The sequence below is a fragment of the Cheilinus undulatus genome, linkage group 20, assembly GCF_018320785.1.
Source record: "Cheilinus undulatus linkage group 20, ASM1832078v1, whole genome shotgun sequence".
NCBI classification, from domain to species: Eukaryota; Metazoa; Chordata; class Actinopteri; order Labriformes; family Labridae; genus Cheilinus; species Cheilinus undulatus.
The window spans coordinates 30848257-30864613 of record NC_054884.1 but is presented as its reverse complement, the minus strand read 5'-3'; the positions used below and the strand labels follow the sequence as shown (position 1 = coordinate 30864613).

Genomic DNA, 16357 nt, shown 5'->3' with positions numbered 1-16357 from the left:
GATAGTGTGGTCTTGAGTACAACACTAATAGGAACAGCGCGGTATGACAGTTTTTTAAAGTAGTAAATGGGAATGAAGTGGCTTGTAGGCTGTGCAGGGTTGAACTCAAGAATAACTTCCATCTGAAGTGAAAAGAGGTCACATATCAAAGCCGATATTAATCTGCAAAGAGGAACAAAGGCTAGCGGTGCTAGCTTTTGTTAGCAAAGCTGTAGAGAGCTGCAATGAAGTATCAGCCTGGTGCTTCAAGTTTATTTTCAGAAGGGCTTAACATCACTTTCCCTTATTTTTTCTCAAAATTTACTCTTCAGGCTTTTTATATCAGCCTGTATTCAGTGGTGCTGTCCAAGGTGCTGAAATGATATGTCAAATGCAGTGCTCAGTCTTTGCACCTGCTCTGTTGGCATCATATGGTTCCTCCCATAAAATGGGAAAGGCCTGGCCTTGGGCAAAAAAAGTTTGGAGACCACTGTGATGGACCATGCAGCTAAACATACTGCATTGTGCAGACTACTCAAATATTTCCTAACTTGTTGAATGTTTAGGAGGAAACCCTACTAAGCAAACTTCAGAGAAAGAACAGAGATGGTAAATCAGGTCAGAATCAAAAAGTAAAACTGACAAGCACAAAAAAAGATACATTGGTTGATGGATATCTGACTGGAAAAGAACTTTTAAGTGACTTACTGTTCTCAGAGACCTCCAGGATGTAGCGTATCAGAGGACTGTTACCATCAAACGGCTTGGCCCAGGCCAGGTCGATCGCTCTCTTCTCTGATTTGCTCAGTACCGCCGTGGGGTTCTCAGGGGCATGGGGCAGCTGCCTGCAGGGAACACCGGGGACAACTTCGATAAATAAAAGAATCTCGCTCCCATCACAGCAAATCCTCCGCGGGGACACCGAGTTACAGAGCGTTTCAGTCTACCTCTGCCCATCTCTTGCGCGGATCTAAAGCAAAGCTGGATGTTTTATAACAGAGAGATCAGTCAGACAGGTGATGAAATGTGGTGAGACAAGACAGCAAGGATGGTTCCTTGTCAAGATGGACGTGCAGGTGGCAAAGAGAGAGGGAGATGGATATCACCAGAGGGGAGGAAATGGATTGAGAGGCATAAGGAGACAGAAAAGCATGGACAACGATGTGAATAAATGAGGGGAAAAGCTGTGGATCATTAATTCATTGAGGCATAAATTCAGATAAGCACACAGAGATTGGCAGATAAAACCTTACTGCAATGAACAGACTGATGAGAAGGCCGATGGAGAGACAAAGAAATACACAAACAATCAGTCAGGCAGCCTATCACTTTGACAAACAAAGTTTGATGTGTCACTCATATTAAATTTACCCTTGCTGCAGTGAAACAATGTGTGCCAGCGAAGGTAAAGTTTTGGAGGAAGAGAAGATTTGAGTCGACAAAAACAATGCAGAAAGTCTGGCGTGTAAGTGTCTGTCTGTAAAAGTCGTCTCTCAGAGAGGGAATGAAGTCCCCTGGGGGCTGGAAGTGTGTTAGGTGAGAATAAGGACAGTGGAGGTGAGGAAGAGAAGGTGCCATTTAAGTGGAAATGAGTCAGCGGTGCAGGCAGAAAAGCAGGGAAAGGCTGGTGTGCACGTCTGTAACCATGTCTGTTTCTGTGTCAGGGCTGCCTGGCTTCAAAAACATGTTCCATCCTGCGTCTGTGCACTGTGGAATACTGGAGAATGTGAGAGAAAGAGGAAAAGTGTTGAAGATGAAGGGGATGGGTTACCTGACTCGGAGGTGTGCGCTGCGGGAGTCGTTGCCACCGACGGAGGTGACTCTGCAGGTGTAGGTGCCGATATCACCAGACCATGTTTGCGAGATGTGGAGGGTGCCATCAGCGTCAAGTCGCATGCGGGGAATGGACTGGACCTGGATAGCTGAGCCGTCTCTTTCCCAGATATGCCTGCAAGATAAAAGATCGTCTCATGTGGATTGCTAACATCACCGTTCTCTGCTGCATTTCAGTTCCTTGAATCTTCTCAACTGCTGGGTCAGGTTCCAAAAGTGGGGTGTGGAGCTGTTTCAGTGGCAGTGGTAGAGTTGTAATTTGAGGGTCAGAGGCAAAAATGGCAATAAGGGCACCTGCTGTATTCAGTGGAGCCCCAGCCCACAAAAAATTGTCATATATTTAAAAAAGTCCTACTGTAACTCCATAATAAACAGAAAATGAACCATTTAACCATTTATTTCACAAAGATAAATTAAGAATGGTATCAGTGAAATTGAATTTTACACATTTTATTGCATTTTCTCCTCTACTGGATGTATGCCCTTGAGTGCATTTTCTCAGCTGCTGAGTGGGAACCCTAGAGAGCAATTCATCATGTGTTGTCCATAAGAGGGGCATCCTGTAGGCCACTTTTTCACATTTTGCACACTTAATGGGCACCAAGGATGGCACTTTGTCACATTTGCCCACTTCAATAGTATCCCAGAAGGCATTTTGTCAATTTAAGTGTCCTAAGAGGACACCAAGGGGACACTGTCAAATTTAGTCCAATGACAGAACACCATAGGAGGGCAATTTGTCAAATTTCATCCACTTAGAGGGCAACAAGGAGGGACATTTATTACATTTTGTCAACAAAGAGGGTAGCAAGGAGGACATGTTGTCACATTTGCCCACTTCAATGATATCCTTGAGGGCACTTTGTCAATTTATGTCTCCTAGGAGGACACCAGGGGGACACTGTTAAATTTTGTCCATAAAGATGGCACCAAGGAGGGCACTTGTCAAATTTGTCCACTTAGGGGGTAGCCTAGAGGGCACTTCATCACATTTGTCCACTTAGGGGTAACCTAGAGGGCACGTCGTCAAATTTTGTCCACTTATAGGGCACGCCATTGGACCCCTTATCATGTTTATATAGCATACACCAAAGAGGGCCAAAAGTGGTCACATTGTTTCACTTAGAGGGCACCAAAGAGGGCCTGTTGAAAATGCTGTCCACTTACTGGACACTGAGAAGGGCATCTGGTCAAATTGTTCCACCAAGTTGGCGCCCTAGAGGGCACTTTGTCAAATTATGTGCACTAAGAGGAAACAAGAAGGGCAATTTTTAAAATTTTGTTCATCCACTGAACAACCAGAAGGGCACTTGGTCGAATTTTGTCACTAAGAGGGCACTCTGAAGGTCACTCTGTTGAATTTTGTCCATAAACAAGGTACCCTAGGGAGCACTTTGATTACTTGTTTCTTCCAAGAGGACACATATCTGTTATGTTTGGCTTTATAAACCATTTATAAACTACTCAACTCGTCTGTTATTCTCTTTCCTCTTCTCTTTACACTACACCTTCTTGCTCTACCTCCCACCACTTCCTTATTTTCAGAGGGGGGTGGTGGGAGGTAGAGCAGTGTGGATGGATGCTAGCCATAGTTAGGGCACCTCACCCTGTCTCTGCTTCCCCCATCTTCTTGCTCAGCTTTATCGTCACACATTTCTCTTCCTATTTTCTCTTGTTGCCTCTCCTCATCTCTTTGTCATGTGCAATGTCTAAACATAGAATAGGCGTCTTTGTAGTGGCAGCTATGTGTTGTAGGCTAGGTTGTATCAGCATTGCCACAGCCTGGAGCTTGCAAAAACCACTGTTCAGCCTTCTGGAGGTGTCTAAACACCAGCGAAGGGGGGTTCCTACTTCATCCTGACAAAGTGCTGACTTTCTGCTGCCCATCAGTCTGCATGAATGACTTGCATGGACTCTTATACCTTCAGTAGGGCACATATATTTTGTGTTGACTTCACATGGGCTGTCCTGATAGTGGGTCCTGAGTTTAGACCAGCTGAGAAGTATTGCCTTAAAAGCTATCTATGAATCAAATGAAACAAACCACGAGTTTCAAACTACTTCAACTAGTCAGTTTTAAAGGGAAACTCTTTTTTTTTCCAACTTGGGCATTATCCAAAAGTCAAATTTTTATCATGGTTGTTGGAAGCCATTAAGTATTTCCCACCACGTCCTTTTTAGATGTGCAGTCAATGTTCACAAGTTCAAAAATTAAACCAAACAGGTCAAAGACAACACCATTGAGACAATTTCCTTGAATCTTAAACCAAAACCTAAAAATATCTGAAGCATTAGACTTGAGTGCCTGCGAGGGGAAAACAAAAATGGTCCAGGGAAATTGTCTTTCAAGTTGTTCGGTCAGAATTTACAATTCCCACAGTTCAATTTGCCCTATTTAATAGTTATGATTGGCAGATTTGTGAATGGGCTCTGATTTCCAGTGCTGTTTACAGAGTCAGAGGTTATGAGTATGGACTGGTAGCAAACACATTTGTTTGCATATTTTTATATTTGGAATTTAAATCTATTGGATCACACAGATGGAGAAAGACTAGAAACATGGGTAAGAAGCTTGGGAAAAAAAGATGCATGAATTATTAAAGATGAAATTGTCTTTTTTGTTCTCTTTGAAGGTAACATTTTAATCTAAGTCATACAACATCAAAATGTGATTTAAAATGAGAGGAAGCAGGGTACTGATGAGTTTTTCATCCTCACTTTTAACTGCATACGTTTACATATAAAGCAAAAATAACAAAACCAAACTTCTCATAAATACATTTCAAAGTGAGAATGACTCACAGCTTTATAATTTATGTATTCTGTCTACTAATGGTGATTCACTCTCAGTGTCAAAGACAAAAGCTGGTGCTGTAGGCTTAAGTGTGTTCTCTCAAACCCTTAAGTATCAGAGAAGATGCATGAACATGAACAAGATAAATAATTTCAACCAGATTTCTAGATCCAAAATTTCATCAGTCAGCTACGGCCTGCTGGGATGAGAGCTGTGATGCACAGACGCACATCAGCCTCAGATAGAAGGTTAATTCCTTCTGACAATAAAGCGTTGGGCTTCTGGTTATTCCATCACAATCCAAGGAGGACATGATATTCGAGTTGTATTTTATCTCTCTTGCCTCAGTCTCTTCAAAACTCGCCATCAGAGCTGCCCCGCACGCACATCATAGCGTCTGACGGCTGCATATCAAACACTCATCACAACAGCGCGCCTCAAACGTGGCGTCAGATGTAGCCTTCTCTCCTGAGTAGAAAGAGACAGAATGGTCTATTGATCGTTACTGATGTTAGTGCCGAGCTTGGAGCGTCTGTTGTGAGGGTTTGTCGAGCCAGTGTGGACTACAGTGTGCGGGAATGACACAGGGACAAAATGAGGTGTCTGCTGTTGTACAATCCCCATGTCTAGATGAGAAGTTAGGTTATTGCTTTATTATTATTATTTTTTTAAACCTTCGTTTCACTGCTTAGAAAAAAAACAAATAGGGGATGGCTGTGGTTAAACCAAATGCCTAAATATGAGTAACTTTAGTGGACACATAAAACCAGCTCCAAAGGGTACCATATTAAAAATGGCCAGTGCCACATGCTTTTAAACATGTTCACAGACTAGTTCAAGCCAAAGCTGAGTAAGTGCAGTTCCTCAAGTGCCCAGCAGAGGCTGACTCCTACAGTGAGTAACTCCCAGTTAGGTCTCATACTAAAATGACAAACTTTACAGCTGAATAACACGTGACACCAAACCAATAAAGGAACAGTTTGGGTTTCTTTGGCTAATTCAAATGTTCATGACAACTTACAGGAGACACATTTTATTCAAGTCATTTTTTAGAATGATATAAAAGCTTATATTCAGGCAAAATTAGGTGCATGGCAACCAGGGGGGAAAGTAACTTATTACATTTACTTAGATTACTGTGATTGAGTAGGTCTTTTTGGTATGTGTACATATGTAGTACATTTTGAAACCAGTGCTTAAGTTTTAACCAGAGTAACTGTACTTTAACTTGAGTACTGTACACTTTTTCTGATTGACTGTTGCACAAAGTGAGAGAATAATTCCACATCAAATTCCAAAACAGCAAATACTGGAGTGTTAAGAGTTGATTTTAACTCCCAAAATGTAATTTAAATAAATTTTGAGCGAGTGTTGGAGTTATTTGACATTGTTGACAGTGTTAATTTCAACTCTGTAAGGAGTCAATTGATCTAAAGTCTGTCCACCGCAATTTCAGATTTGGAGGTGTGTGTGGTGGGAGTTTCCCATCATGCCCCTGGGCAGAGTGTTTAGATGTGTTTTATGCATGTTTAGTTGTGTTTGGATGTTGAACTGTTGAACAGTGATCCCTGCTGGAGGATGTATGTTGTTTTTTGGTGTTTTAGACACTTTTGCACCATGAGTGAAGTTATCTGCCGAGTTAGCATTCCTGCCTTTGGCTTTAAGTGTGCCTAAAGGATGTGTAGTGTGTATTTTTCACAAGTACGCCCTACTTTAAGGTTGACTCTCTGCTTTGTTCTTGCTCAAGGAGACCCATCTTGCCAATGACTTTTACTACGAACTGTAAAATATTTTCAACTTTTAAAAGTTTAACTATATGTAGTGTGGACCAAAACAGACATGCTGAAAGTGTTAAATTCAACACTATATGGGTTTATGTAACACTGTTTATTTTGTCCTTTAGTATATTAAGTAGATGTGATTTTACCTGAGCAACCTGGTTGTCATCTCAGCTAATTTATTTAATGCCAGACCCAAAACTTAGACTACCAAACACTGCGGCATCAAGACCAGTGCCTCAGCACACTTTTCCCGCCTCCCCAGTTCCCCTGCTGGACTGCAGTCACTCTGTTCCAAACCTGTCCAGGCCTAAGTACGGATATGTCATCATATCGTAATCACATAGAGTCAGACCAATGGAGAAACAGACTGACAACATTACAATGAGTTTACATGTTGTGGCTTATGAGTCCTTGTTTGAAATGACTGTCAGCAGGAAAAGGTGTATGTCACACTTGTATGTTATTTAAGTTATATGTCACGTCCACACCGGGTGCCCATGCTTAAGCATGTGCATGAGTATTTTCGGACCATGCTGAAACCCACTCTTCTATCCATGCTAGGGCAGAGGACGTGCTCTGTGGCTCAGCTCAATTCGGTGGCTCTGGCTCATTTGGATGCCTTGGACCAATGCTGAGAGCCAAAAACTGCAGTTCCTTGATTCTCCACTCTCAAAGACGGTAAGTCACCCTTAGGGCCCATTTTTAAAAGCCCAAATTTATAGCAGAATTGAAAACAATTTTAGCCTCTTTTGCTAGTTTTACCATTCATGGAAACTTTGCAGGAGATTAATCATATTAAGGCTTACATTTTTGTATACTACTGGTGTAGCCCTGAACTGACAGCTGGGTGTAGCTAGCAAATTGTTAGGTTTTAGTCCAAGCATTTCATTTGGTGCTTTCAAGATTTTTTCCATGCAATTATTGTACAAAAAGATACCTTACTTTAAAGTTTTTGTTCTAACAGGTCAAGAAGTGTGTGCTCCACATGATTCAGCGAGTAAAGGTTTAGGAATGTTGTATAATTAGCGTTACATAGCACTGGTATCTGTGCCAACTTCTTCTTGCTTTTTTTTTTTTTCTTTTTGAAAGATTTGTTTTTGGGCCTTTTCGTGCCTTTATTGGATAGAGGAGGACAGTGGATAGACTCAGAAACAGGGACGAGAGTGGGGGAGAGACTTGCGGCAAAGGGTCTCAGGCCGGACTTGAACCCGGGCTGCCGCGTGCATGGTGCACGCCTTAACCGCTTGACTACCGGCGTGCCCAGTTTTTCTTGTCATTAACCTGCCGCTCGCACTCTTATGGGATATATGGGCTAGCAAGAACAGTTGGCTACATTCATGAAGCTCTCTTAGCTCTTTCAGTGTAATACATAAACAACGTCTATAAGGAACCCCACAAATGGAATCTCACTGTGTGGTAAATGCTATGATTTACCTTCCAATTAGCCGGCTAATGAATTAGCCATGGGCATTGACTGCTTAGCCTTGTGTTTGCTTCCCTCTTGCTTCCCTCTGCCACTTTCCTGTGAACCAGACGTGTTGATTTTTTCAGGGGATAACCTGAATGCCTAACCAACTTTGCACCGACCAAAAAGTCAAACTTAAGGCTTCGTAAAGCCGTCAACCAAACCAGTGGCTGACGTCAATGTGGCTACATCATTACCTCCACCAAGGAGGTTATGTGATCGGGAGGGTTTGTTAGTTTGTTTATTAGTAACATAACTCAAAAAGTTGTGGACGGATTTTGATGAAATTTTCAGGAAATGTCAGAAATGGCATAAGGAAGAACTGATTACATTTTGGGAGTGATCCGGATCACCGTCTGGATCCAGGAGTTTTTTAGAGGATTCTGTACTGTTGGGAGATAGGCCTAATGGCCGAGGTCTGCGCTCTCTGAGTGGTTTTCTAGTTACTTATTTAGTCAATGCATGCAAACAAAGGCGTAAGCCAGGGCTGCATCTTTCTATGTTTCTAAGGCAAAGCATGTTTTTATTCATCTGTGTGAATTCATTCAGTGGAGCCCTCAACATCCCTGTGGGGAGCCTACAGAATAGCAGCAGCTACACCACAGAGGGGTAAATAATAACTTCTTTGTGCTCAGGGGAGTAAATGACTAATTAAAAACCAAACGTGTAAGGAACAATGCAGCAAGTAATTATTAAAGATGGAGCATCTTCATTCACGCATCTATGGGCTGAAAAGCTCAACAATTGTGCTTTTGTTTGGTATTCACTCCATCCTGCTAGTAAGTATTGGCTGTGTGGCCAAAGCCTGAGATGGCTCATTCCTCTGAGCAAAATAGCTCCATTGTTAGGCTTTAAATACACATCAATACTACACAATGCTTAGTGATCCCATGTACACTATCCTGCTGGCCTAAATACTGGCCCAGTGTCCTGAATGTGTTTAAAACAAGCTTGAGAGGTCCCCAACAGATGCATTTACACATGCTTCAGTTACATTTGCCAAAACTACAGTGAGCTGCTTGTCTAGGAAACAACTGAGCACTATCTCTTAAGAAGGAGAGTAACACATAATTGTTATGTTTCTTTCATTCTTTGACAGTAGGAAATGTAGAAGAAAGCAGCTTGAATCTTTTATATGAGGCTGTTTTTACACCATTTAATAATTTATATTTTCAAAATTAAACCCACTTAACACTAAAAAACACAATATAATCTATTCTTAACTTTTTCTCTGGTAGGCTCTTTCCATCCTATGCAAGCGGTTTGCAAAACCTGATTCCAAAAAAAGTTGGGACACTGTGTAAAATAGAATTTAAAACAGAATAAAGTGATTTACAAATCTATTTCAGCCCATATTAAACTGGATACAGTAAAAAGACAAAAAACATAATTTATTTAAGTGTTTTGTGAGTGGGTCCTTACTTGACAGTGACGCTGGGGTCATGTGTTACTCCACAGGTCATGATGGCTTTAGTTCCCTTTATGACACTCTGGTCTTGAGGGGGTGTGGTGATCCGGGTGCGAGCTGTGGAAACAAAATAAAGACAGAAAAGAGGAAAATGAGGAAAAGGAAAACAGCTTTTAAAGTTTCTTCCCTGAGAGGTACACAAGTAAAGAAAGAAACTTTTTCCAAAGGTTATTTTTTCTTGCAGAAAAAAGGTTCAATAAAGACATCTGCTTCTTCTAAGTATGCACTACTGGCAATTTCCAGCAATTTTTAGGGCTGCCTTGCTCTGAATTTTCCTTTTCAACATGCTGCTTTTAGTGGGAAATTTTCCCTTTCAGATGGAACTGCAAGAGGATCTCAGCTAACTTTGCAAAACAGATTAATTGACCAGATTTTATCAGGCAAATCCTTCTTACAAAGCTCCAATCTGAAACAAATGTGCCAGGTCTGAAAACAGACCTGACCAATCAGCACCATTTGAGGAGAACAAAGCCATGGCCAAAGGTGGGGTTTAGTTGTACTGGAAGCCAGTAGTAATGGCTGCTGCTGGTGTAGCGATTAGCTTGAATGTAACAATAGTAAAGTGGCAGTTTAACAAGACCTGGACCACATTTCTTTATTTAAAAAAAAACAAAGAACTGCACTGACAGAAAATATATTTTCTGTCTTCTCCCAACCTGCTCCAGTATAAGTCTGCAGTAGTTATGAGCAGGGTTGAGTTGTGCTGTGAGCCAGGTAATACAATGGCTGTTGGTGGAATGATTAGCTTGGAGGTTTTGTGCACTGAGAGGGTGATTTATCATGTTTTGCCCACTTAGCTGGCACCTAAAGGGCACTTTGTCAAATTTTCCATCCTAAGGCGGCACCCTGGAGGGAACGTTGTTGTGTTTTGTCCACTGAGCTTGCACCCCAGTGCAATGGTTTCCAAAGTGGGGGTCACAAGCACTGGTGGGAGGTTCCCGGAAAACAAAAAGAAACTTAATATCATGGTCATTTTGTTTTATGATAGAAAATCTTGTTTAAATTAGTTCAACTTGAAATAAAAATGTATTTATTGAGTAAGATTTGGGCTCATATGGGCTTAATATACAGAAAAATTTACCTAAAAGGTACCAAATTGGTACACCAATTTTTTGGGTTACAGGCTGAAAAGCTTGGGAGCCCCCTTGCCCTAGAGGACACTGTTGTATTTAGCCACTTACAGGGTATTAGGGATGCACTTTGTCAGATTAGCATCCTTAGATGGCACCCTAGAGGGCACTCTGTCCAATTTTGTGTGCTAAGATGATACACTTGAAGGCTTTTTGTCATATTTTGCATGCTTAGGTAGAACTCTAAATGCCCCTTTTTAGAATTTTGCCCACTTAAAGAGCAACCTACAGGGTACCCTATTGAGCTTGCCAACTTACACAGTATCTTGGTGTGCACTTCGATCAATTTTGCATGCTTAGAGGTCAATTTGTTTAATTTTTCCCACTAACAGGGCCCCCTTGAGGAAACTTGGTCAAATTTTGACCACTTACAGGATATCCTGGTGTGCACTGTGTTCAATTTTGCATGTTTAGGAGGCACCCATAATAGATGTTGTTGAATTCTGTCCACTTGCTAGGCATCCTGAAGGGCACCCTGTCAAACTTTGCATGCAGAATGTTGCTAAATTTTGCCCCTTATGTGGTCTGGGGCCAAGGTTGGGAAACAAGGCCCTAGAGGGCACTGTTATTTTTTTTAACTTACAGCGCAACAAAGAGGCACTGTCAAATTTTGCCCAAACAGACACTTTTAAAAAATGTCTCCACTTTGGGGGCACCCTTGAGGGCATTGTTAGATGCTGCCCACTTACAGGACACTTTAGAAGACTCTTTGTCATATTTGCCTCATTTGGAAGGCAATCTAGGGCAATCTAAGGGCCCATTGTCCAATTCTCCCACTTATATTTCACCTTAAAGGGCACTTCATCACATTTTTGACCACTTGAGGGGCACTGTTAAATTTTATAGGCTTAGGTGGCACTCTTGAGGCCACTTTGTTGAATTTTGTCCACTAAAAGGGCACCAAAGAGGCAGTTGATCACTTTTGAAACAATTTTTTCACCTGGACGGCAACTAGGGGGCCTCCTCAGGGGTCAATTTATCATGTTTTCATTATCATGTTATCTATATTCCACGGGAGCATCTAAGAGGGCACTTTTGTTGCATTTTTTCAAATATCAGGTTACCTGGCATCCCCTCACCTCCGAGTCCACTGGTGAACCCAAGCACTGTTCTTACATTCACCACACAAAACCAGAAACCAGGTTTGGTTTCTTGAGACAGAGTCGATCTAACCCTTCACACTCACCCCACACCACGAGGTCAGCGGACGCCTCGTCAATGCCCCTTGAGTTGCTTGCCATGCAAGTGTAGGTCCCGGCGTCTGAGATGTGGGAGGGCGATATGAGGAGGCTGCCAGACTCGAGCAGGGTGAAGCGGGGCAGCTGGACCGAACCACTGGCCAACACTCGTTCACCTTACATGGATGAAAACACAAAAATAGATAAGAAAGAGGGAACAAAAATAGAAAAAGAAGACAGAATGCAAGGAAAGACAAAAAAATGAGGTATTAAGGGGAATAATAGGAGAGGAAGGGGATAGAGAGGAAAAACAAGGACATTGTTTCTTGATCTGCCATTGGGATCCAGACATGAAAAGCCTGGCGCAGGCTAAATCCTGGTAAAGGAATCCAATCAGGCTTTATTTGTTAAGCCATGGCAAACTAAGGTCCCATGTGTAACAGATAACAGGCAACATAATCCCTAGATGTGTGTTTGCATTTGTGGATCAGGGACCTTTCTGCCAGGTGATAGCCGGCCTCGGCGCTCCAGACGTCTCGCAGTGCAGGATGACTGACATGCCGTCGATCACGGTGCTGTCCGAGGGTCCGGCTGTGATATTCGGGGCAATGCCTGAGGGGAGACAAACAAATACAAGCATATAAACACACAAGCTAAAGGAAAAGGGAGCTAGAGTGAGAAGGTAAGAGGGTTACGGAGGTGAGAGAATAACCGTCTGCAGCTAAAACCTCCTCTTCAAACGTGTTTTATGTAAGCACCAGGCGGCTGCGCCTCAGTGTTTAGACGCTGCTTTGTCCCTCTAATTCTTTACGGATTGACACAGCCTTCACCTCGGTGCCACCGCTGTCTCCTGCCACTCTATTTTTGCAACCACAGATAGCGGATATACGAGGACGAAGGAGGGAAAAAGCTGCGGGAGAAGCACAGACAGAGCAAAGCAATGTGTAGATAACTAAAATCCCTATTTGTGATATGCAATAAATCAAAGCTTTATAGGATGACAGAAACTGTATCACTCCCCAGAGGAGAAAAAGGAGGAGTCTCTCAGGACGAAGGAGAGAAGGAGAAGTGAGGACATGAATGTGATGAGGAAACAGGGAGAAGATAAGATGATCTGATAAGGAAGGAAAGGGAGGAAGAGGGAAGGTGAGAGTGTCAAGAAAGGAGATGGAAAAGGTGAGGTAGCACGGGAAAATTTCATGAATGTAGATAATGTGATGAGACACGGTGAAGTGACGGAAGCAGGAGTTGAGACAAAGTGAGGAAAATTAGATGTCAGAGAGTTGCCAAACAGACGCAGGATAAAATTATGAGTGATTTTAAAATCCAAGCAGAGGCTCTTCCTCAGAGAAAAACATGTCTACCATCTCAGAACTGGTCCAATGATGGGAGAGACAGGTATCAAACAGGAAGTAATGATAACTCCATCATTACAGGTCATATAGGTTTAGGGATGGGGACTGATATCACATCTGATACCCCCATGCCAAATCACTACAGATTTTGGTGCTTCATTTTGGTATCAATCATGATGAATCTAGTTTACTGTAAAACTTGGAAGATAAGTCAGTCTGTTTAAACGTCATACTGCATGCCAAATACGTCTGCAAAGTAACACTGAGCTTCTGTGCAGCTTTGTCACCCTTGGAGTACTGTCTTTTCCCCATATGGAGGGCTACAGCTCTGTTTTAGAGATCTAGATTATTCAGCTCAGTAATAAGAGCCAGTCTTTCTGCTCCCAAATGGTTCTTCATTTGCAACTATTTTGCCTTTATATATCTTTGAAACAACAAATCATGAAAAAGGAAACTGTCTCTTACACTGCCTCAGGTACCCATGGCTCAAAATAGGAGACATCTCTAAGAACTGGCTCATCCACTAACGACACATCACGACTCCTTAATAACTTCATCATTTCAATCCAGTCATGGAAATGATGTATGGGCTGGTGTTTACATTTGACATACATACTAAAGGACAGTCACTTGGAACATGAAAGGCAAAAATGGCTGAATGGTTTAACGACTAAATGCACCTGTTATGGGATGTGCACTCGAGCCGATATAAATGAGCCACTATTCGGGGAGAATTTTCCCCCTTTTCTGTTAAAACAAGACTTATTGATAGAAGTGTCTAATTCACTAATTCACAATAGCGGTAGAGTGGAGCAATATCCATGTCTTGAGAGTTGTTGTTAAGAGATGTGCAACGCACAAACTTTCCAGTAATCAGGAAAACAGTAACGCCTCTGGATGACTTTTAATTATTGATCTGTAAAATAAAGTGAAGTTGAATGATGTTGACATCACTTTTATTTAAATATCTCAAGGTTAATCAATCTAAGGCTGTCAACAGAACACTTATCCACCATCTGGCACTATCAAAAACCAACAAGTATGGGTTTCGTCCTTTTTTCTTGTGTTTTCTTTTCCTTCAGTCACCCTTGCTTGTTCTATCCAGGGAGGAAGCTTTGTTTCAAATGGTGAAACTCAAATTACAATTTTAGAGTCAGGCATCAAAAAAACCCTGAGAAAGAATCCCTTTCCCTTCTCGCTCATCTCCTTTTTGTTGACCAAATCGAGCTCCCATCAGCATGAGAGGACATTTATATACCGAGTTAAAATGCAGACAGCCTTTCTTTAAATTCAGACACAGAACAGGAGCAAGCTGCACAAAGCTTGACAACTTTTGTTTGTGCTTGAATATCTTTGCTTTGTGGACCTTGAAACAGAGCAGATAGAGAAGTCAAAAGATGCAGCGTTTTAGAGCTCCTATATGATCGCCTGTGACTTCTTTGTTTTTTTGTTTTTTTTTTTGACAATAAGGCCCTTCATGTAGAAAACATTTAAATACAACAAATTAAAATGAAATGCTGATTTTTTTTTTAATTAAGTGAACATATTTACAACCTTAACGACATTTTGGTGCTCACAGATGATGGTCTCATGCTCATCATCATCAAAAACTGACGTTATGGTATCTTAGACTTTATAATGCTGTTCCTGTACCTTGGTCAATTTAAGATGTGCAGTGCATTCAGAAAATATTTAGGCCACTTGAAATTTAGGTGAAGTTCCTCTAATCTCTCTTAATCCTTTCAGAAATGTTTCTACATCTTAATTGGAGTCTGCCTGTTGTAAATTAATTGATAGGACACACCTCTCTATAGGAGGCCACAGCTGACAATCTATATCAGCGCAAAAACAAACAATGAAGCCAAAGTAACTGCCTGAGGAGCTCAGAGATGGGATCGTGCAAGGCACAGATCTGAGGAAGGCTACAAAAAAGTTCTGCTGTAATGAAGGTTCCCAAGAGCACAGTGGTTTGGCACAACCAGGACTCTTCCAAGAGCTGTTCACCCAGTGAAACTGAGCAACCTGGATAGTTGGGACTAAGAACTTGATGGTCCCTCTAGAGAACCTGTGTGGAGATAGGCCAAAGTTCCAGAAGGACAACCATCACTGCAGTCCTCCACTAAATTAGGCTTTATAGCAGAGTGGCTAGATGGAAGTTTCTCTTGAGAACAAAACACATAAAAGCTCGCTTTGAGTTTGCAAAATATACCAGAAGGACTATCAGATTGTTAAAAACAAGACTCTCTGGTCTGTTGAGACCAAGATTGAACAGGTCGGCCTCAATTCTAAATGTTATGTCTAGAAGAAACAAGGCCCTGCTTATCATCCAATACCATCGTAACAGTGAAGCAGGGTGGTGGCAGCATCATGCTGTGGGGGTGCTTTTCGGCAGCCAGGACTGGGAAGCTAAATGGAGTGAAGTACAGAGTGAAAATCTGTCCTACAGCACTTAGGATCTCAGACTGGGCCAAAGATTCACCTTTCAGCATGATAATGACCCTCAGCACACAGCAAAGACAACACCGGAGTGCTTGGGGACAACTCTATGAATGTCCTACAGTGGACCAATCAGAGACCTGACTTAAACCCTTTCAAACATATCTGGGAGTTGTGAAAACAGCTGTCAGCCAACAGTCCCCATCCAACCTAACTGAGGTTGAAAATCCCTTAATGTAGATAAGGCACTGAGTCTAGATTGCTCTTAGTAACTTCATAATGCTACGGTTCACATAGGTCACTGTTTGGTCTGTGCCTCCTTTAACTAGTGTAGTTTATGTGCTTAGCGTCAGGTGTTGCATCCTTGTGGGTATTCTAATGATTATCTTGTGTCAGTTTTATGTGAGGCTACAAATAGAAATGTGCAACTTGCCATGTTTTCATTTCCCATGTTTGAATGATCAATGTCATCACACACTATCCCTTTACAAATAGATAAACTAAAGTGTCTAATCTTTGATAAAACAGCATTTGGTTAAAAATGCAGCAAATATTAACTGTTCTGTGTTCCTGTGTTCACACTGTTGTTCTCGCCAAACAGCCAAGACTCTGCTTAAAACTTTAAAACAAAATAAATGAGGATAGATACTGCTCAGTCAGCACTATCAAATACTACACATAAAGGTAAGTGGTAAATGTAATGACATTGTATCTATAAGACAATGTCAAGGAAAGATCATTTTCTATACTTCCTGTTAGAAATGATTTGTGGTTAGGTATATTTTCTCTATTATCTCTCTGTCAACTCTGATTCTTGTGTCTTCAAAACACCCTGAAAAGCACATTTATTTTCCCAAGATAACAAATTAAGTTACAAACAAGAAAAATAAATGTCAGACATATTTTTCTAATAGTGGCTTTTTCTAAAGTTTTCAAAT

General features: G+C 41.6%; 1 protein-coding gene across 1 annotated transcript in view; it reads right to left on the bottom strand.

The window, feature by feature from the left end:
- The window catches only part of sdk2b (sidekick cell adhesion molecule 2b), a 179467-nt gene that overhangs the window by 84206 nt on the left and 78904 nt on the right, over positions 1-16357 (bottom strand). Inside the window, exons 9-13 of the mRNA XM_041815899.1 lie at positions 12124-12240; positions 11637-11804; positions 9275-9377; positions 1751-1927; positions 688-824 (exon numbers count right to left, since the gene is read on the bottom strand). Of these exons, the coding sequence (XP_041671833.1) occupies positions 688-824; positions 1751-1927; positions 9275-9377; positions 11637-11804; positions 12124-12240 (702 nt within the window). The remainder of the gene's footprint in view (positions 1-687; positions 825-1750; positions 1928-9274; positions 9378-11636; positions 11805-12123; positions 12241-16357) is intronic.